This window comes from Penicilliopsis zonata (genome assembly GCF_001890105.1).
Source record: "Penicilliopsis zonata CBS 506.65 unplaced genomic scaffold ASPZOscaffold_2, whole genome shotgun sequence".
In the NCBI taxonomy this organism is placed as follows: Eukaryota; Fungi; Ascomycota; class Eurotiomycetes; order Eurotiales; family Aspergillaceae; genus Penicilliopsis; species Penicilliopsis zonata.
In genome coordinates this window covers 1,519,127-1,543,373 of record NW_019208912.1, presented here as the reverse complement: position 1 = coordinate 1,543,373, position 24,247 = coordinate 1,519,127, and the positions used below count along the sequence as shown (strand labels likewise).

Here is a 24,247-nt window from a genome sequence, read left to right as displayed (position 1 = left end):
TTCACGGTGGCCTTAAGTATTAATATCCAGCTAGGTAGTCGCTTACTACATACAGAGTACTCCATAGGTACGCGGTATGGCAGGGCAATGAGGACAATCATCGTATTCCCACGTCGTGGCGCCTCACTCGATTCTAAATCGCTGGTTCAAGGAAGATACCACCCACTCTCTCGGCTGGACCCTGAAAAGTTGCTTGGCAATACAAGGTCGCTTAAGATGAACCTATTAAGGTTGGCGTGGACCCTTAACGTAGCGCTAATTGGAAGCTCGAAGCCATAGCACCGAATCGCTATTTTTTCCCTGTTTCCCCTCGCCAGTAGGATCTTGGAGGACCTATCGAGGGGGTGACTTGGCAGCCTTGGCATCCTCGTGTTCTCGTATCATTCCTGCAGTGATACAACAAGACAGTAATCATTGCATGAGTTAAACTTAGTTTGGCACAGCTATTCCATAGCACTGTCAGGCAGACGGCGAGGCAGACTAGGTGTGGCGGAAGCTTTGCAAGGTTGAGTACTGCAGTATGAGGCTGAACTGCCATTTTCTCCTTGGCGTCAGCCAGACATTACCCTTGTGACAAGAGATTCGACATCATATGCCGGCGATGCCGAAAAAAATAAGCGAAGAAGGGTCTAGCTTTTTTACTGTGAACCTCATAAGCACATCTTTGATCTTTTTGGGTATGCACTCATTTCACGAGGCTGGCTCGGCAGTCAGTTTCGTACTCTTGGCCATCGAAGCCAGGTCAAACAACCTTCCTGGGCGTCAAATTTCAGACACTCACTGGGAAAGGACAGCAGTGGTTTGATTCCCAACCCGTATGACTCCATATTGTTTGGACAAGGCATCCCTTGCTGTGTAAAGCGATGGAGGATGAACGCAGAAGAAGAGACGTCGAACCTGAGAGTCCATCGCAGGACGGCGGTCCAGTGAGTCAGGTGACTCCGACTATCCAGTTTCCACACCGCTTCAACTATCTTGCTGTCTTTCTGTTCACCAAGTAATTCACTCTTCTTTAGAAGAAATTGATTGTCTGGATATCGAGAGGCGAGTATTGCCTCATGCCCCCTTCCCACGCATCCACCATGAACCCAGTATGATAAGTAACTGACTAGTAACCGCTAGTAAAGCAGGGCTCTACCTAAACAATACTAAAAAATGGCGACATTGTCTGGCAGGCCAGCGACTCCACCAAGGACCTCGCCCGCAAAGCCCGTACTCCGTCAGGGTCAGATTTACGGAAAAGAATCGTTATCAAGATTCGCCTTAGGAGTGGGGGGAAGAAGGGAAAGCGTCGAATTTCCTTGACACGCTGCGGAAGAAGATCCAGCGGTTTCTTGCCCGATGCTCCTTGCTCGAGGCTCGAGATCGAACAACTCTCCGACTTGCATCCCCCCACTCAGGCAGCAGCCATTCGTGAAGCCAGTATTGGAAGTGGGCATGTCATCCGCTACAGCCACGAACCCTTGCTCCTACGGAGTAGACCCACTGAAGAGTTGCGAGGAATTCCACACCAACTAGTTACTCCGTACTACGGAGTACTCCGCACATCGGGTCATGACTGCGACACGCAGAGTCCGCTGCTGGGAGATAGCTTCTTGTATGCTTTTGTCCAGCCAGTTCGGACGAAAAAAATTGTCGCCCGGGTAGAAGGAGATGTTTTGGCTGGCGCCGACTGCGTGGAGCCTCGAGACCGGGATCGACGAGACGCTTCCACCCATGCTGCAGAGTGATAATCTCATGATCAAACCGATGAGAGAGGGATTTAGTCTCTCAAAACATTTTCCCTTCCTTTTGATGTCGATCCTTGATTCAGTTCTATCGACCCCGCGTTTTGGGTAGTCAGTGATCAGCCATCTGCAGCTGAGGTTTCACCGAGAAATGCATGTCACACTGAAGCCCCCCCCTAAAGCCAGAGACACTGCTATTTACATACTATCACTACTAACGTCTTGGGTCAAGTTATGTTATTTCAATAGTTGATTATTAGAAAAATTTGACGTAACGAGTGAATTTTTATGCCAACAAAAGGATATTATCAAGTGCCTAGACTAAAAATGCAGCATGTGCCAATGCGTCCCTCAAAACATCTCCTGGCGTTGAAGGAAGATCCACAGACCGCCAGGCAATGTAACCGTCAGGACGAACCAGCGAGGCCCCAGATGAAGAAATACCGAACGCTTTCGTGAAGGTATCCGACTCCGACAGTCCGACGTCGATACCCATTTGTACCTGCCGGATTGTAATCGGGAAGCTTGCATTCAGCTGCAGGGCGGCATGCTTCCATTCTTCGTTCTGGAAGAGAAGTGACCATTTGTCCTCGAACAGATCCAAGGTCGAGATCGTCTTGCCCTGTTGTCGAACCCAGAAATGAGGCGCCCGGCTACCTGGCTGCCCTGCCCACTCATCCGGGCGCCGAGCCTTGGGGAGGTCTTTGCCGGCACCCAGGATGGACTGGGATCGATACAGCTGGCCAAACTCCATCGCGTCATCATCGATAACGTCTGTCTCTCCACTCGGGGAAACCAGATGGGCTTTGTAATCTGACCGGACAAAGATCTGGTCGTGACGCAGCAACGCAACAGGCCGTCGCTCGTCGTCATAAGTCTCGAGGAGTTCCGGTTTCGACTGGCCAGAGAGGACTGCCTTGAGCTTCCAGGCCAGATTGTGGACGTCTGCAATGCCGGTGTTGGCGCCGTAGCCTCCACGGTTCGGAGGCAGAGCGTGAGCAGCATCTCCGGCAAGGAAGATGCGGTCAGCCTGGAACTGGTTGGCCACCAGGGCGGTCATCTCCCAGCGGCCCGTGGTGATCAATTCGATGTCGATATCCATCCGACCGACAGCCTGGTGGATAGCGGCTTTGAGTTCGTCCTCATTTCGCTCAATGTCATCGATGAAGATGAGTACCCAGCGGCCGTCACTATAGGTGGTGAGAAACGCTTTCAGATCAGACTGGTCGATATTGAACTGAGACACGCCTTTCTGGAGGTACTCGTCCAGCGATGCCCGGAACAGCACACTTCGAGCCACCTGAATTGAACCACGTCCACTGCGTTTGATGCCTAGGCCCTCGCGGATACTGCTGCGACTGCCATCGGCGGCAAGCATATAGGAGCCTCGCAGGAGATACTCGGCCCCGTCATCCTTGGCGACGGTGACAGTAACCCCGTCGGTGTCCTGGGCGACCCTGGTCACTTTGTGCTTGTATCGAAGATCAGCACCACACGCTGTCGCCTGCTGTCGCAGGATTTCCTCCATTGTGTCCTGCGCTATCCCGGCACCTTGTCTCGGGGAATATTCGATCTTGGGAGGGGCTGTCGTCGGGGCTTCCTTGGGAGAATCTCGTTCCGTCCAGTTGATCTCTTCAAACCACTTCCCCGCCAGGCTTTCGACCCGCACCCTCCTCAGTGTAAATGACTTCGAAACCTCCGGGAACTTATCGTCAAACCCACATTGGCGGAAGAGCTCCATTGTTCGCGCGGTGAATCCGATAGCACGAGGGTGGAGAGAGCTGCCAGAATGACGTTCAAGCACCACGAAAGGGACTCTGTAGAAGGACAGAAACACTGCAGCAGAGAGCCCTACCAGACTCCCGCCCACCACAATCACACCTGTTTCTTCTGGCGGCTTATACATACTGGTAAATGGCAGTCAAGCTGGCTGTAGTATGGAACTTGTAAGCAGGTGAAAGTTCGACCCAATTGACCAGCTGAGGCTTCGATGAATCGATGGTAATGACGACGAGCCGTCCCAGTAGCCATCTTGACGATCTCCTCGCCTTATATTTCTGTCTCTCTCAAATCTCCTGTACAGATCGGAGGCCAACCATTTTCTCGGCCCCGAAATTGAAGGCAGCCCTCCGAGACGACTATTCTCACGTCATGCAAGCACATTTTGCCGAGGACTACCATGGATTCATTTGATAGTCTGTTTTTGAATAAAAGTAGCGTTCTTTTCTCCTTATCATAGCAAATGCCTCACTATTGCATGCTCTGTAGTATTTTGCTTACTAACATGATTTCGTTGGTGGCCAAAAACAGCATAGCGTAGATTTACCAATAATGGATCACGCGTCCGCGTCCGTGTCGAAGCAACCGTCAAGAATCAGGAAGGCTCAGTCGCCATGGAATAAGGCCTGCGATGCTCTACAGGCCGTTGCTATCCCTGCGAGCTGCGAGGGTCAATGTGCACTACGCTGCTGGCCAGCTGAAACGAAGCTACAACTGGGGAATAATCGTCGAGGAGCCATGCGAGGTGGATCCGCCGCTCGAGACGACCGTGAAAGCTGCTGGCCGTGGCGGGAAGGCGACAGGATCGCGAAGAAGGCACTCTAATGCTTGGCTGACTGCCGGCGCTGGGGATGTCGTGAAGACCATTCAGGTATCGGAGCTTCGAGCCGTGGACGAGCCGGTCACCGGGAATACTCCATACGATCTCCTTTGTTCGTACAGTTGGCGCAATACGCCGTCTCCGTCTATCTATGTTCCTGGTGAGACGGGAGCTCCCTTTTCTCTGGCTGACAAAAGAAGAAGAAGAAGAAGAAGAAGAAGAAAATCCATGGCTGAGACGGACTAGGTGCGCCTCGCAGATGGCACCCGCAAGAGATCCCTGTTTCTCTGCCACGCGATTCCGGCCTGGTATATATTGACCAGAATGCCTTTGCAGCAGAATATGCGTTCGAGCCTGCCTTCCAAGCCCTCTCGGTGATGAATCCGGACGTTGATTTTCACAAAATCGACATCGTCACGAATAGACATAGTTTGAGAAATCTGTTCCATGCCATCGCTGGGCCAGTCGTGGGTTCTTTTCGGATCGACCTGCATCTCGTGAATGGGACTCTGTTCTTATCTCGCCGGGACAGGAGAAATGCGTCGGTGGTGTGCGAGTCGCGTGCTGACGTCAGTTTTGGTCACTCGTTCGAGAAGGAATTCTCGAAACAGAAGTCCCATTTGCTGGATTCAGACTCCCACTATCGGCTCATTGCGTATCCACTCGGTGGTCTGAAATGCGCGGTTCGATTCGAGGTCGACGCGTACTCTTCTCCAGATGATACTACCGCAGACGGACCTGACTACGTTCCTCCTGTGAATCATTCATCTTCCCCAGCGTTGGCGGCGCCTGGATCAACAGAGGTAGTCTGTCGAGGACACTCGATCCCGCACGACTCCATCATGGAGGTGAAAACTCGCGGCATCCGGTGTAAAAGCCTTACTCGTCTCATGCCACAGCTTTGGTTCAGTCGCACGCACCGTTCCGTCCACGGCAAGCACAGGAAAGGTACCTTCATTCGAATCCAAGAGCTCGAGCATGATTCCGAGCTTTCGACATGGGAAATCACGCACCAGGACAACCTGCGCAAGCTGGTAGGGCTGTTGAAAGAATTGTGGCAAATTACAAACACCTCCGACAACAAGTCTTGCGTCTTGGTTTCGGAGAAGGCCAAACCCCGCAGTTTCAATATTCACTCTTATCCTGATTGCAAGCCGGCACTACCGCAGGCCATTATCGACCGGTACTGGCGAACGGAGTGAGAACAGGCACTTCAAAGTCGCTCTAGCCATCTGTAACACAGGGCACCGGTGAAAGCAACGCTTGTAGGAAAGCCTCAATCATTTCATCTCTAAATATGTACCTCCTCTGCCTTTTTTATGTGGAGATACGATGGAATCAAGCAACCGCCGTGTCTAGACCAGAACAAGAATATTCCAGTTTTGAGCTTGAATAGCATTTGATAGGCGCTAAAGAGCCAAGTCTGCAGATTACCAAGCCAGTAACATGAGTATTCCGGTAAGCGTGTTACAATTCTTTCAGATAATGCCGAGTCAGTGACAATGTCGGTCGTTTTAAACGGCAAGACATGACCTCGTTGCCCTGCAAAGACAGCTACATCATTACATTGACGATGGGGCTGATCTGGCACAAACAAGTACCAACATATATGTGGGATAACAAGACACTACATAGAAACTGGTGATCTGAGCTGATCTGACCGATCTCTAAGTATTACGAGCGGGACCCTGGCTTAAAAGTACCCCTTACCCTTGTGGACACCATTGGAGCAACAGTGCACACAATCCCCAGTCGGATGAGATCCGCCCCTGGCTGAGATGGGGTGGAGATTGACCAGATCGAGCAGTAGAAGATCAATATAGTCAGTCAGTCCGAAGGATCGTCCTCGTCCACGCCGCCGTGTCCGTCAGCACTCGAGGAGTGATGCTCACAAGCTGTGTGGGGATGGAAAAGCGTCCGGATCTCTATGGTGGGTATGGGAGTTATCCCAACGGCCTGCGAAGATCACTCTGGAAACGACCGTACACTACCATGTCGGCTATCCATCTCTGGTGTCATTTGAAGCTTCACCCTTCCATGTCAATTCGAGATCTTCGCAATTCTCGTCAAGGTCGATACTCCGTACTTTATCCAAGGAATCGGCGAGTTCTGGGCTGCTACCAGTGGCAGAGCGGGCCATGATAGGGATCTAGCTAGTGAAATGCAGTCAGTCAGACATGGAAAGGAAACAAAGCGAATTCAGATCCTGTTCGTAGGCCTCTGGGCTAGCTCCTGCGATGCCCGTCCTCTCTCGCCCCTCTTTCGCCGTGGTTGTCAAGCTCTCGTCGCTCAAATAATAAGGAATAGCCTGCCTGCCTGAGGCCTGTACCACGTGATCCCCCTCCGGAACGAACGGCGCGAAATTAATTCCCAGCGAACTGCTCCGTGCGGATGATCTTCTCCACGATGCTGACCAGCCCGTCAATCAGCGTCGCCATCGGCCAGTGATGCGGCCTTTGCCCCCTTGCCTGCATCCTCCGACAATATCGAGAAATAGTTATCTGCCATCTCTTGGCAACAAGGACTTGATCGTCTTTGCACGTGCGTTGCTTGCTCCGTATGCAGGAAGCTGATTGATGATTCCTCCGCTGACGTTGAACCACCACAGGGGAACACCACCCGTTAGTTTATCGGTCTTGACGTGGGGGGGTTTTTTCTTTCCCTTCATCTTTCATATTCATTTGTTGCTTCTTCGAGTTTTAATTTTTTTTTTATAGAACAAAAAACGTCACCTTGGCACAGCCTTCGAGAAAACATCGACCTATATATTTTTATCTACCCTCCCACAGTGCCTCATCAGATACCTCGGTATTTATTGGCAATGGATTTGCTCTTTGGTAGGGTGGACAGGAACCAAAGGATACCAAGTGGAGGTGAGAACCACGTTTCCCCCCCGATCCGACGAATAGAACGGACGACGACGCGTCCAGCTCACTGAGCGCAGTCTCACGTCTGGGTTAGGGATATTTTTGTGCCTCACTAGCGTGCGGTCAAGCTTCCGACCGCGTAATAGACAGTGGCTCGTTGGGGATGGATCCTAACCGGGTGTCGTCAGCTTCTGGATTGCCCTAGTCAAGTCCAGCTTTGGTGCGGTTTCTGGATCCAGGGGCAAAAGACCGGGAACAACATTCTCATTCTTTCATGGAATGAGACGTATTCATTCCATCGAGATATTAGACACTCCTTCTTCTTGAATTATCTATTCCTCCTCCAAATAACCCCCTACCAACTGCCGGAAGAAGATCCGCGTTGACTGCGAGAATTTTGGCTTATCGCTTATCGTCAGAGCCACATGAACTATTGGATGACGGAAGATGCCTACTGCTTGTTAGTCGACGACAGAACTCCACCGGATCCATGACCGAGCTGACGACGTGCCATCAAGCCTTCTCTTTCCTATGGATTCATCGAAATTATCGTCTCCATTCTTGCTCCGTACGGAGTCCTCCTAGTATGCCTGGTCGTGCTTTTCTGAAGGGGCGGATTAGACCGCCCGTGGATGGGGAGGGAGAGGGGGGGGGGACACACCACCCAGATCCCAGCCATTGCCAGTTGTTTGAATCAGGTACACTACTACTGTTCCCTGCTGGTTTGTCTGTCCCCCACTGGGTTCCAATTATATCGTCGTGGACTCGTTAATAATAGTAGGCACGCTGTTACAGCCTCTCTCGCTAGCAGCCACGGAGTCCAGCTCAGCCTAAGGTACTACTAGACATGGGACGGAACCCTTCATATAACGCCCTATTTCGTTGACCCGCCAGGAGATCCAAAGAGACAAGGCCCCTGGGGACAGTAATTGGATTCTCCCTCCTGACCGTCGTTTCTTTATTCATTCCCTTTCCAGGGGGTTGCGAACTTGCGACAAATACGGAGTAGCTCACACCCACAATTTCCCTGAACTAGGCCTTAATTTTGCTGTTCAGGGTTTTTGGACTGTGTCCTCTGATTTCTTTTTTCATATCATCATCGTCGTCGTTGTCGTCGTCGTTGTCATTAATTGTCCTCGGTCTTTCTGTTTGACTTTTTGCCCAGCTACTGCTGAGAGGAGCAAGTCACCGCCATGGCTTCCCATTCCACTCACTCTCCTCAGTTGAGTGAGAGCAGCAGCTATTCGCGGAATGTCCCGTCTCAAAATGTAAGTTTGCGACTCCTAGAAGGGGGTGTTTTTTTTTTTCCTGGTGGCATCCACCTGGAGAGGAGAAGGACCCTTAACTAACACGAATTTGTTTGTCTAGCAACACTACGCATATGATGAAAAGGACGAAGCCGAAGACGGATCACAATCTCTCCTCCATCGCCAGGAGCCCGGCGCGTACAATGGCCCGTTCGATGATCCCCAAACCCCAGGCTCTGAGTCTCAGCGCCGATACACCCTGCATGATTCAGGCTCGACCGGCTTTCCCATGCCTTACGGCGACCCGCATGCTGGCCTTCACTCGCCCAGCGCGTACGATCCACCAATCGCAGACAACCGGTCCGATACATCTGAGGCCTGGAAACAACGGCAGGCTCCCGCCACTGGTTTACGTCGATATGCCACCAGGAAAATCAAACTTGTGCAGGGCTCCGTTCTGAGTGTCGACTATCCCGTCCCTAGCGCCATTCAGAATGCCATTCAAGCACAATACCGAGAGGCGGAGGAAGGGTTTCCGGAGGAGTTCACACACATGAGATGTAGAGCAACCACCTCTTCAAACCACAGGCAAATGGGGGTTTAGCTAACATTCTCTCTCTAGACACCGCGGCGACTTGTGATCCCGACGAATTCACCCTCCGCAACGGTTACAACTTGCGAACTGCGATGTATAACCGTCATACCGAGTTGCTCATTGCCATCACATACTACAACGAAGACAAGGTCCTCACAGCCCGAACGCTCCACGGTGTCATGCAAAATATTCGTGACATTGTCAACTTAAAGAAATCTGAATTCTGGAACAAGGGAGGTCCGGCCTGGCAGAAAATCGTTATTTGCCTGGTCTTCGACGGAATCGACCCTTGCGATAAGAATACTCTTGATCTGCTGGCCACCATTGGTATTTATCAGGATGGAGTCATGAAGCGAGATGTCGACGGCAAGGAAACGGTTGCTCACGTGGTGAGTGATTTTCCATTTCTTACCCATCTCTGACGTTGATCACAAAACGTCTATAATGGATGCTAATATTCGTCTCTAGTTCGAATACACTACGCAGCTGTCTGTGACGGCAACCCAGCAGTTGATCCGCCCGCAAGGAAATGAGTCCACCAACCTGCCTCCAGTGCAGATGATTTTCTGCCTCAAGCAGAAGAACAGCAAGAAAATCAATTCTCACCGCTGGCTTTTCAATGCCTTCAGTCGAATCCTGAACCCGGAGGTGGTGATTCTGCTGGACGCCGGAACGAAACCAGGGAAGAAGTCCTTGCTTCACCTGTGGGAGTCCTTTTATAATGACCGAAACTTGGGCGGTTCCTGCGGTGAAATCCACGCCATGTTGGGTCCTAACTGGAGGAAGCTGATCAATCCCCTGGTGGCTGCGCAGAACTTTGAATATAAAATCTCTAATATTCTTGATAAGCCGCTCGAAAGTTCCTTTGGGTATGTCAGTGTCTTGCCTGGAGCTTTCTCTGCGTATCGCTACCGCGCAATCATGGGAAGACCCCTGGAGCAATACTTCCATGGCGATCACACGCTTTCCAAGCAACTCGGCAAGAAGGGTATTGAAGGAATGAATATCTTCAAAAAGAACATGTTCTTGGCTGAGGATCGAATCTTGTGCTTCGAGCTTGTGGCCAAAGCCGGTTTCAAATGGCATTTAACCTATGTCAAGGCCGCCAAGGGTGAAACTGATGTGCCAGAAGGTGCCGCGGAATTCATCAGTCAGAGACGTCGTTGGCTCAACGGTTCATTCGCAGCCAGTCTGTATGCCGTCATGCATTTCACCCGTATTTACAAGAGTGGTCACAACATCATTCGCCTGTTTTTCCTCCATCTCCAACTGCTTTATAACATGGTCAACCTGATCATGACCTGGTTTGCCCTTGGTAAGTTCCGTCCCGTATCATTGCCCTCAAATGAGCGTAAAAGACTGGCTGACCGGTGGAAGCTGCCTACTGGTTGACGAGTTCGGTTATCATGGACCTGGTCGGAACTCCTAGTTCATCGAACAAAGAGAAAGGTTGGCCTTGGGGTGACGATGCATCGCCGATTGTTAACAACTTCATCAAGTATGGATACTTGTTGACTCTCATGCTGCAGTTCATCCTTGCGCTGGGTAACCGACCAAAAGGGTATGTTCTTTTGTTACTTGACATACATTCATTGCTGGACCGTTACTAACAAGTTAAATCTATCCCATAGTGCCAAGTTTTACTATACCATCTCTTTTATTTACTTTGCCTTTGTCCAAGCCTATGTGCTCATCCTCTCATTCTACCTTGTCGTCAATGCCTTCTCGGGATCCGTGGATGAATTCACCTTCAACGAGGGCATTGGCGCGTTCCTGTATTCCTTCTTCGCCTCCAGTGGAGCAGGTGTGGTGGTTATCGCCCTCGCTTCCACTTATGGTATCTACATCCTCGCCAGCTTCCTGTATATGGACCCCTGGCATATCTTTACCTCCTCCTGGGCCTATTTCCTCGGCATGACTTCCTCGATCAACGTTCTGATGGTGTACGCCTTCTGCAACTGGCACGATGTGTCCTGGGGTACCAAGGGATCCGACAAGGCGGAAGCCCTTCCATCCGTCCAAACAAAAAAGGACGACAGCAAGTCCAACTTCATTGAGGAAATCGACAAGCCGCAGGCGGATATCGACAGTCAGTTTGAAGCCACCGTTAAGCGTGCCCTGGCACCCTGGGTCGAACCTCCCGAGGACCATAGCAAGAACATGGACGACTCGTATAAATCTTTCCGAACAAACTTGGTGCTCCTGTGGATCTTCAGCAACATCATCGTCGCTCTCTTTATCACCTCTAATGGAATAAAAAAGATGTGTTTGACCGTATGTCGATGACATTTTTTTTCCCCCATCAAGAACTTAAGGCTAACCCTCTCCCAATAGAACTCGTCCACCACCCGCACCACCTGGTATTTCGAGGTTATCCTCTGGACGACAGCTGGTTTGTCTCTATTCCGATTCCTCGGTGCCCTTTGGTTTTTGGCCAAGTCTGGAATCTTGTGCTGCGTGAAGAGAAACTGAGCGTACCTCCATGCCCTGTGACATTGGGCATCATTTATATATATATATATCTTTTTCCAGATACCACTTGACTTTTCCTGTCTTATAGATACTCGAGTCTTATTTTCTGTTTGTGTTTTATTCTTGCTTGTTATTCTTTTCTTTTGGAATGTTCCTTCTTTCTAAATACTATGTCTTATTATATACTGACAGCCTTGTCTTGGTCTTGAATTTTGGCTAGCTTGACCCGTTGGACCATTGGCCCTTCATCTGTATATTTAAAAAGGGAAAAAAAAATTCTGACATGAGATTTCTTGCTGTACTCACTCTATCGTCAAGCCTTTTCTGCTGAACAAAGCGTGATGACCTCATATTGGAAACCAACTCCGTGGAGCAAACAAAAACGTAACCATTTAGTCAACACGGATTCAGAATGCTTGCCACCGACAGGAGAGAGGAATTTAACGTCCCCGAATATGCAATGTTCAATGCCAATATCCCGACGGTCGATTCATCTCAACTTCCACCATGGTCTCAAAGCAAAAAACAATCCTTGTCACGGGCGCCTCGGGCTTCATGGGGACGCACATTGTAGAGGAATTCCTATCAGCAGGATACATTGTGCGAGGCACGGTGCGCAGCGAAGAGGCCGCGCTGAAGGTACGGCGTACGTTCCCGGACCAGGAGTCCCGACTGGACCTCACGATCGTGCCAGACATGGCGCAAGCGCACGCCTTTGACGAGGCCGTCAAGGATGTCCACGGGGTCGTGCACAATGCGTCGCCCTTCCACACGCAGGTGCAGAGCAACGAGCGCGAGCTCCTTCGGCCCAGCATCGACGGCACGACCAACATCCTCAGCGCGGTGCAGGCGCATGCCCCGGACGTCAAGCGCGTGGTCCTCACCTCCTCCTTCGCCGCCATGGTGGATATGTCGCTGGGGAACCGGCCGGGACACGTCTACAGCGAGAAGGACTGGAATCCCATCACATACCAACAGGCGAAGAAGGCGCTCACCCCGCCCGTGCTGGCGTACACGGCGGCCAAGACGGGCGCCGAGCACGCCGCCTGGGACTTTATGCAGGCGAGTTATCCGCATTTCGATCTCGTCACCATCCTGCCCGCAATGGTGTACGGGCCCAACCGCAACGCAACGGCCAACCTCGCCAGCCTGAACACCTCCTCCGCCGATCTGTACCGCATCATGTCGCCCGAGAGCAAGCCGGACGACCCTGTTCCCCCCAACGTGCTGTATTCGTGGGTCGACGTGCGCGACGTGGCGTTCGCCCACCGCCGCGCCTTCGAGGTCCCCGAGGCGGGCGGGAACCGGTTCTTCCTCTGCGAGGGCAACTTCACCAACCAGCAGGTCGCGGACATCCTGCGCGACAAGCTGCCCGAGCTGAGATCCCGGGTCCCCGTCGGCACGCCGGGCAGCGGCTTCGAGGGCGTCGACATGTACAAGATCGATCACTCGCGCTCCGAGAAGGTCCTCGGCGTCAAGTACCACTCCCTAGAGCAGACGGTCGTCGATTCTGCAAAGGCATTCTTGCAGTTGGAGCAGAGAATGCCTGTCGTGGTTTAGTGGGGTTCTTCCTTTAGTTGTATAATGCCCCAGCTATTACTGAAATATAATCCCACTGCCCAGATTAGAGTCTATAGAACGATACATTGTAACAAATGCACCAATGCAGTTGGTAGCTGTCTATGCGGTTTCTCTCCTCAATGTCCAATCAATCATATCCGCATCGTCAATATGGATGGCATTCAGGACCCTGTCCCACAAACCTGGATCATCATTGATGTCGAATGTGAAATCAATATCTCTTGCAGCTGGCATAGAGCCTGGCAGTGGCCACTCGGGCATCGGCCCACTTCCTGCTTCCTGAATGTCTCCTTGGGGGTCCTTGGGCACCCCAATCGGCTGGGAGGTTCCCGGGGGCTCGAGGGTTACCGATGCAGACTCCTGTGGCCCCTGTGGTGGTTTATGTTTGGAATTCATGGATGCCCGAAGGTCGAGGAGCAGGGCGTGCCGGGATTCGATATATCTGTTTCCACGATCACCCATCCCACGTAGGAGATGGATAGCGGCCTCCATGGCCAGCGCGTTCGCCTCGTTATACGGGAAGGCTGCATTGACCATGACCAGGAGCAGAGCGGCGGAAAATGCATATTCTCCATCGAAATAACCGTAGGTTGCTTTATGGACCATTTTTTAATATGAAAACACACTCACTGATTGGAAGCGTGGAAAAGGATGAGAGAAAACTGACCCACGAGATTCCGCTGCGCCGACGCGTTCATGATGAATATTGTTGCACGAGCTGCGGTGATGCAGCTTTCAATCACCGACACGGCTGTTTGTGATAAACCTTGCTTCCAGTCATCTGGAGCGGAGCCTACAGCGTCGGCCTCTAGCCGTCGCTGGATGACATTGAAGACGAGGGGACGGACGGTCATGATGATGCACGAGTAGAAATGTAGAAATATCGAGGCTGACTCGCGGTCGATCTGATTGTGCAGATTGGAGAACTCGATGCGCAACCGCTCTGGGAGGTCCCGAAGCCAGCAGGACAGATCGTTTGTGATCCTTTGTACTGAAGCCAGCAGACTTGTTCCAGATCGGGGTTTCTTGCGATAGATTTCTAGAATCGATATGAGTTGATGAAGATGAAAAATGCCTAGCAATGAGCGGTTCACCTTCACCCACTCGCCCAAGAATCCTGGACAGCTGGGTGTAATTGATCAGGACTATAGAACGCCACTGATCTTCTGGCAGTCCCTGATTGTAGATTTAACGAGGGTGAGGATAGCGGGCTGACATGAAGGAGATGAGCTTACTGCTGTAATCGGCCATTCAGTGCTAATATCCTCATCGTGGATAGTGATCGGATTCCCGGACTTGACAGATAGGAGCCTGGAAAGTCTGAGTCACAAAGTGGCAGAAATGGATGGAAGAGGTGTTTTGATACCTGTCTAGACTGTAAACAGACCACCATGCCCGTCGACGACGGTCTCTTTCAAAATCGGTAAACTCTCCGGAGACTTCTTGGTGCAAGCCGAGCGAGATGGCCATGCGAAGACCCAGACCGACCTCGATAACAGATTAGCAACGAGGTGATGTTGTCTTCTCATCCCACGTACATAGAGAAACGCAGCGTCTCGCCTGTTCAGGTTCTGCATATAATACGCGACGTAACATAAAACCTCTACAAAGAAGATCGAGCCCTCCTCGTGGATATCCGGCAGAAGGCGTAATGCATATTTGAAGAATTTGAATCCGGGCGGACCCTCCTCGCCAGTCCACTGGTTTACAGAATACAACAGCCCAAAGGCGATGACAAGGAGGACCTGGCAGTATACCAGACACGAATCTGGGCTGGCGAAGTCTGCCGGTTTGTTGTACATCTTGTCCAGTCGCTCTTCAAACATGGCCGGGTCGATGAAAGAGAAGATGGTGCCAATGAAGGAATAATGCACCCAGAACAGCCGCTTTACAGACTCAAGTGAGGGTAACGGTGGAATTCTTGGGTCAGTTGGTTGTCGTAGTGAGTTAGGGTCATCATATAACGGCCGAACATCCCAGGCCAGGCTGTTCCATGTCGGATTGAGTCTTCGAGCAAAGTTGAGGGCGTACGTCGGACCCAAGAACCCTGAGGCATCCATTTAGCCTACAGCCTTTTCTGAGAGAAGGATATTCAAATTGCGACTCCACGTACGATGCTCTCCAGATTGGTTCACCAGCAGATTGTCAATCCCACGGGTCCAGTAATCTTCCCGCTCTGCCGGACTGTCTCTTCCGGGTTGTGGCCCATGAACCGAACTATGTGCCGTGGCGGGAGATGTAGTGGTATTACTGATAGTTTCACCTGAGCATATGGTTAGTATTACTGGCTGCAATGTATAGGAACCTGGCAAAGTCACCTCGTTGTGCAGCAGCAGCCACTTGCCCTCGAAGTTGATTATACTCTCTGTTACAACGGTGAGTAATGAACGGCAGCGCTTCAATGACCGCCCAGCCATACCTCACTGTGATCGTCAACCGTTTCTCAGCCTCTTCCCATTCGCACCGATGTCCGTCATTCACGCAGCGACCGCACGGCAGCGGCGGAGTGCCTCCACACTTTGACTTCCGGGCTCGACATCGCTTGCATCTACAGCCAGGGTTAGTCGTTGATCTTCTCCTGAACCATCTCCAGGGTGACTCAGCGCACTGACGCTTTCTCTGATCGCTGCCGGCGCTGGGGGTCATCTCTGCGTCTGGGTCTGGGGTGGACCATGGCGTGACATCTGCGCTCACATGTCTCTACAGGTCAAGAGATGTCCCTTCCTTCGTTCAGAACACTCTAACTGCAGGGTTCCACAACTCTGCACGTTCTTATCAGCCGCTCACTGGAGACGGAGCCCTGACTCCTCGCTCCTCTTCTCACCGGTAGACGATGTCGAATACCGGGGATTTCGCTGTCTGAGATGAATCACTAGTTCACTAGTTAGCAAAGGGTCTCTCCTCCCCCCTGATCCAACAGACGACTGACCAGTTCGCTTGTCGTGAGGTGAGCAAGCACCAGCTGGAAGTGGGAGATAAGCAAAGAAAAGCAACAGCCACAGACGGAAGGCGGTAAAACATTCTGCCATTTCCACGTCGGCCCGACACGTGATGTCAACAAACCGGGTCCGTCAGCGTCTGCCGTCGGGGCGAAATACAGCCTCAATTTCTTTGCAGTCAGTCCCCAGCTCCGTGCAGACCAGCGACTGAGGAGGTCTTGCGGCATGCTTCGAGCTCGCCCAGTCGACATGTCACCCGCAGATCGTCAGTCGAGTTCCAAACTCGCTGGTCCTGTCACAGTGAGTGAGATGCGAGCAAGGTTCCACCTCTCCGGGGCTGCCCGGTTCTTTTTCTGCCTCGGAATAGTCCCTGGGCGGACCACGCCATCTTCCAAGGTTCTTGGGTGGTCGTATTTGGGTTTACCTGGGAGCTATTAGTAACCGCCGCTGGAGGCGACTAATTATGATTGAGAATTGCTTCGTTATGTCTGAGAAGAGGCTTTTCTCCGGTCGTTAGCCAACCATGTCTGTGGGGAACTGCTATGCTGCCCCTCATCGCGGTGTTGGTGCTACCTGTCGTCGCGCTCTGCAACTATTTGCGCCTGAGGAGGATTCCAGGACCGGTCTCTGCCGGGATATCGAGTCTCTGGGGTATATACAATCGAAGGCGGCCTGGTTACGCTCGTGAAATGGCCCGCCTCCATCAAAGATATGGCCCTGTCGTGCGTACGGGTCCCAACGCCGTCAGTGTGTCTGATCCGACCGCGGTGGCGACGATTGTCGATAGAGAGAGCTCAGAGGTAACTATATATCTAGTGATTGGCTTCTATGCGCGACCACTGCTGTGGATGTTGGCTGACAGGTGCAAGGTTCGCCACGAGATGTCTGTAGATCGTCTTCCGGCAGCCCCTTTTCACCACCCTCAAGACACCGTCATATACGAGACGGCGATCGACCAATGCGTAGGGCCCCTTTTTGACTCCCTGAGACAGCATCAGGCAGCTGGTCTGTCTGTGATTTTCTCGACTTTCACGACAGAACTCGCGAACCGCTTGGCGCACAGTCCTCATCTCTCGTACCGCACACAAAACGATACCCAGCACCAACTGCGGCATGCCAGTAGACAAAGGGCTTCGAGGGTCTTTGCGATGGTCGAATACTGGCTCTTAAAGAGCCCTACAGCGCAGCTGAAGCGCAAGAGATACGGTGGTGCCCGGACCTGCATCTGTCGAACAGCAGCCCCAGGCCTCGCACTATCTTCGGCAGATGAGCTGCCAGGCCCAGCCGCCGCAACGTACAACTCCGACGCATCCCCTCCTCCATATTCAGCCACAGCGACAGACCTCACACCCCGGGTGTCGTCGATGCTTACCTCAACGGTCCGCACTCTGCTGGACCACCCCTCGGTGGCCATCCGCCTGCTCCACGAACTCGATGTGGCTTACATCCAAGGCCATCTCTCTGATCAGCCGCGCTGGGCGGAACTGAATCAACTTCCCTATCTCGATGCTGTACTTAAAGAGTGCACCCGCTGTTTTGCCGATGAAAATAGAATATTATCAGGCACGACAATCCCTCGGGACGGTGTCAGTCTCTCAACCGGACACCACCTTCCGCAGGGCGCCACAGTCGAATGCAGCGTGTATCTCCTGCGGCACAACCATGACCTGTTTGGACTAGACACCCACGCCTTTAACCCTGACCGTTGGCTTGTCGGCCGTTCCGATCAACAACGGCTTCTGAACGACGCTTTCCGGGCTCTATATTGCAGCATGTGGACAGACTTTGAGCGGCAGCTTGTCTGGCTGGTATTGAAGAAGCTGATTCCGGTAGTTGTGAGGGAGATGGAAATAAATTAAGATACAAAGTTCTCCATTAAATAATATGGTAACAGCAATTGAACCTGGGCACGCGACCCTCATGCCTCAGGCAGCAGGCCTCGTATGCTGACTCATTCACCGGGCCGACTGCCGACTATCCAGAGGGGGGCGTCGGGCCGACACGTGACTCGTATCCTTATCGCGACTTCCCCGCGCGTATTTCGAAGCAATGAATCAGTCAGTGTATTTAACCAGCTGCTGCTGCCCCTCCTTCCTCGGTGGGAATGAGATCAATGAAGACTTAGACACTATTGTTTCAAGATGGCCTCCGATAGTGAGAAGATCACCATCTCCATCGACCGTGGCGGCACCTTCACTGACGTCCACGCCATCGTGCCCGGCCAGCCTGACATTATCCTGAAGCTGCTCTCCGTCGACCCGGCACACTATCAGGATGCCCCCACGGAGGGCGTGCGGCAGGTTCTCGAGCTGGTGGGCGAGAAGCATCCTCGAGGGACGCCGCTGAAGCTTGACCGTATTGGTTGTCTGCGGATGGGCACCACGGTGGCGACCAACGCCCTGCTCGAGCGCAAGGGCGCCCGGTCGGCCCTCTTCACCACCAAGGGCTTCAAGGATCTGCTCAAGATCGGCGACCAGTCGCGCCCGTATATCTTCGATCTGACCATGGCGCGCCCGGGTGTGCTCCCCGAGGCCGTGGTCGAGGTCAACGAGCGGGTGGTGCCCATCCACCCATCGGCTGATAAGGATATCTTCCCCAACGCGCTGGTTGTCGAGGGTGTCACTGGCGAGAAGTTCCGGGTTGTGCAGGAGCTGGAGATTAATGAGGTCAAGGCGGAGCTCGAGAGGCTCAAGGAGGAAGGGTACAGGTCGCTGTCGGTGGCCCTGGTGCATTCGTTCGCCTACCCGGAGCATGAGAGACGGATCGGGGAGCTGGCGGAAGCCATGGGCTTTTCCGTGACGCTGTCTTCGAGGCTGCAGCCCATGATCAAAATTGTGCCGCGCGGCATGTCCGCGGCTGCGGACGCGTACCTGACGCCCGTCATCAAGACGTACATCGATTCCATCTCCTCCAGTTTCGAGGGCGGGCTGGAGAAGCAAGACGCATGCCGGTTCGAGTTCATGCAGTCTGACGGTGGCTTGGTCGACTTTCGCAACTTCAGCGGGCTGAAGGCTATCTTGTCTGGACCGGCCGCTGGCGTGGTCGGCTTTGCGGCGACGAGCTGGGACCCAACCCAGCGGACCCCCGTCATTGGCTTTGACATGGGTGGCACCTCGACTGATGTCTCCCGCTTCGACGGTCACTACGAGCATGTGTTTGGCTCCAAAGTGGCTGGTATTCAGATTCAGTCGCCCCAGCTGGACATCAATACTGTGGCAGCTGGTGGAGGTTCCATCCTGGCCTGGCGTAATGGCTTGTTCTATGTTGGGCCCGAGTCTGCGGGTGCGCATCCCGGTCCAGCCTGTTATCGCAAGGGGGGTCCTCTCACAGTGACGGATGCGAACCTTTTCCTCGGGCGTCTGCTGCCAGAGTACTTCCCTCACATCTTCGGCCCCAGTGAGGATCAGCCGCTCGATACCGACGTCACAACGAAGTTATTTACAGAGCTCACGGAGAAGATCAACAAGGAGCGCAGGGAACAGGGCCAGGATGAGTTCACCGCTGAGGAAGTCGCCCTGGGATTTTTAAAGGTCGCAGACGAGTCCATGGCTCGCCCTATTCGCAATCTTACCGAGGCCCGTGGCTTCGAGACGGCCTCGCACCATCTCTCCTGCTTTGGAGGCGCGGGCGGACAACATGCCTGCTCCGTTGCTGCTTCCCTCGGTATTTCGCGCATCATCATCCACAAGTACTCGTCGGTTCTTTCGGCGTACGGTCTGGCCCTCGCAGAGGTGGTCAAAGAGTCGCAGGAACCAGTCGCCACCGCCTACCTGGGCTCCGAGTCAATGTTGCACAAGCGGCTTGAAGACCTGACCGCGGCGACGACAGCCGATATGAAGAGCCAGGGCTTCTCTGCAGACCAGATTCGCCACGAGCTGTACCTCAATATGCGGTATGAGGGGTCCGATACCGGTCTCATGATCCTGAAGCCAAATGATTCCGACAACTTCTTCGAACAGTTCAAACTTCGTCACCGTCGCGAGTTTGGCTTCAACTCGGACCGCGCCGTGTTCGTCGATGATGTCCGCGTCCGCACGATCGCGTCCGCCCAGGCCCGTACGGAAAAGAGTCCCCTGGTTCAGCTGAAGGAGGCCAACATCCAGGACGTCGCTGTATCCCCAGCCGGTACGTCCAAAGCCTACTTTGACGGCCAGTCCACTCGCATCGATACTCCCCTCTACCGTCTTAAAGAACTTGCCAAATCTACTCGCATCCGCGGCCCGGCCATCATCATCGACGAGACTCAGACCATCGTTGTTGCTCCCTCGGCTGTTGCACACATCCTCGAGACGTGTATCCTTATCGATCTGGAAAAGACAAAGACAGAGTCTGGTCCGTCTCAGGTCGAAACGGAAATTGACCCTATCCGTCTGACGATCTTCGGTCACCGTTTCATGTCCATTGCCGAACAGATGGGCAGAACTCTGCAGAAGACATCCGTATCAACCAACATTAAGGAGCGGTTGGACTTCTCCTGCGCCTTGTTCTCCCCGGATGGCGGGCTAGTCGCCAACGCTCCTCATCTGCCCGTGCATCTGGGATCCATGCAATTCGCCGTCAGATACCAGCACGAGAGATGGCTGGGTAAACTCGAGGACGGCGATGTTCTCGTGGCTAACCATCCCAGTGCTGGCGGCACCCATCTACCCGATATCACCGTCATCACCCCTGTATTTGACCGTCCCGGTGGTGACAAGATCATGTTCTATGTTGCCTCGCGTGGTCACCATGCCGATATTGGAGGCATCCTGCCCGGGTCTATGCCGCCCAAATCAACCGCGCTCTGGCAGGAGGGGGCCATGATGGAGGGCGAAAAGATTGTCAGCAACGGCGTGTTTGACGAAGAGCGGATCATCGAACTCCTCCTAAAGAAACCGGCCGAATACCCCGGCTGTACCGGGACGCGCTGTCTGAGCGACAACATCTCGGATCTCAAGGCTCAGATCGCTGCCAACACGCGCGGCATCACTTTGATCCAGGCCCTTTTCGCTGAATACGGCGTCGAGACGGTCCAGCGGTACATGTACGGGATCCAGGCCACTGCCGAGACTGCCGTGCGCGAGTTGCTCAAGGGGCTTCACCAACGTGTGGGCGGCAAGCCTCTCGAAGCCGTGGACTACATGGACGACGGGACGCCCATTAAGCTCAAAATCACCATCAACGGCGAGGATGGCTCCGCCGTCTTTGACTTCGCCGGCACCGGGCCCGAGGTGTATGGCAGCTGGAACGCCCCGATCGCCATCACCCACTCGGCCGTGATCTACTGTCTACGCTGCTTGATCAAGACCGACATGCCGCTGAACCAAGGGTGCCTGGCCCCAATCGATATCCGCGTGCCGGACAGGTGCATCCTGTCCCCATCCAAGACGGCGGCCGTGGTGGGCGGCAACGTGGTGACCTCGCAGCGCATCACAGATGTGGTGCTCAAGGCGTTCAACGCCTGCGCCGCCTCACAGGGCTGCTGCAACAACCTCACCTTCGGCCACAACACCAAGACCGACCCGGACACGGGCACCACCATCCCGGGTTTCGGATACTACGAGACCATCGCGGGTGGTGCGGGCGCAGGCCCGACTTGGCGAGGCGAGTCCGGCATCCACGTGCATATGACCAACACGCGGATCACGGACCCGGAGATCCTCGAAAAGCGCTACCCGACGCTCCTGCGGCGGTTCACGCTGCGGCCCGGGTCGGGTGGGAAAGGCCTGCACCCTGGCGGCGACGGGGTGGTGCGTGACATCGAGTTCCTCACCTCGATCGAATGCTCCATCCTCTCCGAGCGGCGGGTCTTCCGTCCGTACGGGCTCGAGGGCGGCGAAGATGCCCAGGCGGGCCTGAACCTGTGGATCACCACCGACGAGGAGACGGGTGCAGAGAAGGTGGTCAACATCGGGGGCAAGAACACCGTTTCCATGCAGAAACACGATCGTATCGTCATCATGACTGCTGGGGGTGGTGGATGGGGGAAGGCAGAATGAATAAATTCTCTCTCTCTCTATTATTGTGTTTGTGTTCGGGTATGACTAAACAATTCTATTGTATTTCGGGTATGATTCAATATCTATAATGAATAAAACTTCCAAAGCAAAAAGCCAAACACTAATAGCCCTTCCGGAATCGTTTCCAGCTGACGAACATGAAACAGATGGAGACTACGAGTCCCAACCCGGCAAGCCCGACGCCCATGTATAACGCGCCGCGGTATCCACGGAGGACGTTGTTGCCACCGTCGTTGACGTGGGCTTCGACCGTGCCGGCGAAGCCTAGCCCGAGCGAAATGGAATAGTTGACTGTAGTGCTGACCAGAGACGCCGCAAGGCCCTGGTGGTGTTTGTGCATTGCGTTGCTGAGGATGAGCGTGCCGGAGGGGAAAGACATATCCCTGGATTATTAGAAAAAAAAAAAAAAAAAAAAAAAAAAAACATTTACGATAATAAAGAGAAGAAACTTACATTCCCCACGAGGTGATTATACTGACAACGAAGGCCTGACCCCAGTAGATCTGGTCGACGGGGACGGTGGCGAAGATGGTCAAGCCGGCGGTAAAGGCGAGCATGGCGCAGAACATGATGACGCTGGGGGGCAAGCGGCCGAGCAGGAAGCCCGTGACAATGGCAGCGATGGCGCCCGAGATGGTGGCGGCGGACCATTTCGCGGTGGCCAGTAGCGGGGAGTCGCCCTTGATGACCTCCATGAACTGGTAGAAGTAGTAGATGATGATGCCGAAGCTGGACCAGCCTGCGGAGATGCAGCCCAGGACCCAGGCCATGTCTCCCGTGAAGACGGAGCGCGGGAGGAGCGGACACGCGGCGGAGCGTTCGATCAGGGCAAACACCGCAAGGAGCACGAAGCCGACGATGAGCAGGGCGTACGTGTACGGTTCCGCCCAGCCGACCAGCGGCGCCTGGTTCCATGCAAAGTTGATGAGGACCAGGCCTGAGATGCCCGTCGAGGCGCCGGCCAGGTCGAGCCGAGTCCAGAACCGCAGCTTGTCGTCGTCAAAGTGCGGCCGCGGCGTGGCGGGGATGACTAGTCGGCCCATTACCGCCAGCACAAAACACACCATGCCCAGCACCCAGTATCCCCATGGCCACCAGACCCGCTCGGCGAACAGCGAGGCAAACGCCCCCCCGATGATGAACCCGTTGGGAGCCGTGGCGCCGAACAGGCTGAAGACCATCTCCTTGCGTGGGCCGGGCGGATACGTGCGGCCCAGGATGGCGATGGCATTGGGCAGCACCATGGCCGGGCCGATACCCTGCAGAGCACGGCAGACGTCGAAGAAAATCTGCGAGCCGGACCACGCACTGAAGCCGGCAATGAGGGACCAGACGCCAAACCAGACGAACCCGACGATGAAGAGCAGCCGGTGGCCGTAAACATCACCCAGGCGGCCGGCAACAAGGATAAAGGTCCCCACCGTGAGACTGTACGCTGCGGCGTACCAGCTCAACTCTGCCGCGTTGGTGACCGAAAAGGACTTGCCGATGATGTGAACCGGTGCGATGGCTGCGCAGAGGCCCGCCTGAGTCATGAACTGACCCATGCATACCGTCGCCACGAAGATGCTCTCCTTCCATATCGACGACGGCAGCGGCAGATGCGACTGCGCCGTCTCGAGTCTGGTGAATGCTTCGGGTTCCGAGTCCTCACGGGGATGCGTCGGATGTTTGTGTAGGTCGTTCCAATCGGCCGACAGCCTCGGCGTCGTATCTTGCGAATACATGTCTTTTCCCTTCTTTTTTTTTACCCACCCTAGACCGTTTTAAGCAGGGACACGATTTCCTCAACCCATATCCTCACGAAGTCAGTCACCCCAGTTCCTGCCGACGGCTCATAGGTACTCATATATCCCCCAAGCCAGCGGGGGGCTCGCCTCCCGAATCGGTGGACTAAGCTGTGCCGAGCCAGACTTTTCTTGCGTCATGGCTGGGTCTGGGCCGAAAACGCGGCCCAGCAATGGTCAATCACATCACATTGGCGGATCCGCCCAGTGCGTTCCGTCGGATTCTGGCTGAAAAGCCGTCGGAAAGGATTGCTGGGAGGTTGCTTTGCGTTTATCCTGACAGGTCATGGAGGGCGACTGCGTCTATGATCTGCATCGGTCGGCATTGGCAAGCATCCTTACCAGGATCTGTCGGCTCGGCGAGATCCCGCCGTGAAGACATGACGATACTAACGACAGGTGTCGGATTACTGCACATTAGACAAGAACTTCAG

General features: G+C 53.8%; 9 protein-coding genes across 9 annotated transcripts; 6 read left to right on the top strand and 3 right to left on the bottom strand.

Moving 5' to 3' along the window:
• Positions 1–687: 687 nt before the first annotated feature.
• ASPZODRAFT_1114005 (hypothetical protein) lies at positions 688–1,847 on the top strand. The gene is made up of 2 exons (XM_022721017.1): positions 688–926; positions 1,176–1,847. Exons 1-2 carry the CDS (start codon positions 864–866, stop codon positions 1,728–1,730), a joined length of 618 nt encoding a protein of 205 aa, XP_022584640.1. The 5' UTR covers positions 688–863; the 3' UTR covers positions 1,731–1,847.
• A 44-nt stretch (positions 1,848–1,891) lies between these two features.
• Positions 1,892–3,977, bottom strand: ASPZODRAFT_1113825 (hypothetical protein). Its single transcript, XM_022721016.1, has one exon. The coding sequence runs from the start codon at positions 3,631–3,633 to the stop codon at positions 2,044–2,046; it is 1,590 nt and encodes a 529-aa protein (XP_022584639.1). The 5' UTR covers positions 3,634–3,977; the 3' UTR covers positions 1,892–2,043.
• A 411-nt stretch (positions 3,978–4,388) lies between these two features.
• On the top strand, positions 4,389–5,637 carry ASPZODRAFT_128749 (hypothetical protein). Its single transcript, XM_022722103.1, has one exon. It carries the CDS (start codon positions 4,704–4,706, stop codon positions 5,526–5,528), a length of 825 nt encoding a protein of 274 aa, XP_022584638.1. The 5' UTR covers positions 4,389–4,703; the 3' UTR covers positions 5,529–5,637.
• A 2,570-nt stretch (positions 5,638–8,207) lies between these two features.
• ASPZODRAFT_1108114 (hypothetical protein) lies at positions 8,208–11,761 on the top strand. The gene is made up of 7 exons (XM_022721007.1): positions 8,208–8,461; positions 8,562–9,000; positions 9,063–9,424; positions 9,504–10,350; positions 10,413–10,596; positions 10,667–11,309; positions 11,370–11,761. The coding sequence occupies exons 1-7, from the start codon at positions 8,387–8,389 to the stop codon at positions 11,505–11,507; spliced, it is 2,688 nt and encodes an 895-aa protein (XP_022584637.1). The 5' UTR covers positions 8,208–8,386; the 3' UTR covers positions 11,508–11,761.
• On the top strand, positions 11,670–13,429 carry ASPZODRAFT_1106889 (hypothetical protein). The gene has a single exon (XM_022721004.1). The coding sequence runs from the start codon at positions 12,015–12,017 to the stop codon at positions 13,065–13,067; it is 1,053 nt and encodes a 350-aa protein (XP_022584636.1). The 5' UTR covers positions 11,670–12,014; the 3' UTR covers positions 13,068–13,429.
• Positions 13,188–16,117, bottom strand: ASPZODRAFT_149527 (hypothetical protein; the record flags this gene model as incomplete). Its single annotated transcript, XM_022725495.1, has 10 exons — positions 13,188–13,681; positions 13,756–14,127; positions 14,183–14,251; positions 14,305–14,399; positions 14,455–14,576; positions 14,627–15,135; positions 15,202–15,351; positions 15,407–15,453; positions 15,508–15,636; positions 15,876–16,117. The coding sequence occupies 10 exons, from the start codon at positions 16,115–16,117 to the stop codon at positions 13,188–13,190; spliced, it is 2,229 nt and encodes a 742-aa protein (XP_022584635.1).
• Positions 16,099–18,027, top strand: ASPZODRAFT_1110696 (hypothetical protein). The gene is made up of 4 exons (XM_022721013.1): positions 16,099–16,327; positions 16,500–16,827; positions 16,897–17,344; positions 17,396–18,027. The coding sequence occupies exons 2-4, from the start codon at positions 16,570–16,572 to the stop codon at positions 17,884–17,886; spliced, it is 1,197 nt and encodes a 398-aa protein (XP_022584634.1). The 5' UTR covers positions 16,099–16,327; positions 16,500–16,569; the 3' UTR covers positions 17,887–18,027.
• Positions 18,028–18,168: 141 nt separating this feature from the next.
• ASPZODRAFT_13216 (hypothetical protein) lies at positions 18,169–22,005 on the top strand (the record flags this gene model as incomplete). Its single annotated transcript, XM_022722954.1, has 1 exon — positions 18,169–22,005. One exon carries the CDS (start codon positions 18,169–18,171, stop codon positions 22,003–22,005), a length of 3,837 nt encoding a protein of 1,278 aa, XP_022584633.1.
• Positions 22,006–22,126: 121 nt separating this feature from the next.
• On the bottom strand, positions 22,127–23,753 carry ASPZODRAFT_149525 (hypothetical protein; the record flags this gene model as incomplete). The annotated part of the gene is made up of 2 exons (XM_022725494.1): positions 22,127–22,409; positions 22,480–23,753. The coding sequence occupies 2 exons, from the start codon at positions 23,751–23,753 to the stop codon at positions 22,127–22,129; spliced, it is 1,557 nt and encodes a 518-aa protein (XP_022584632.1).
• Positions 23,754–24,247: the final 494 nt, after the last annotated feature.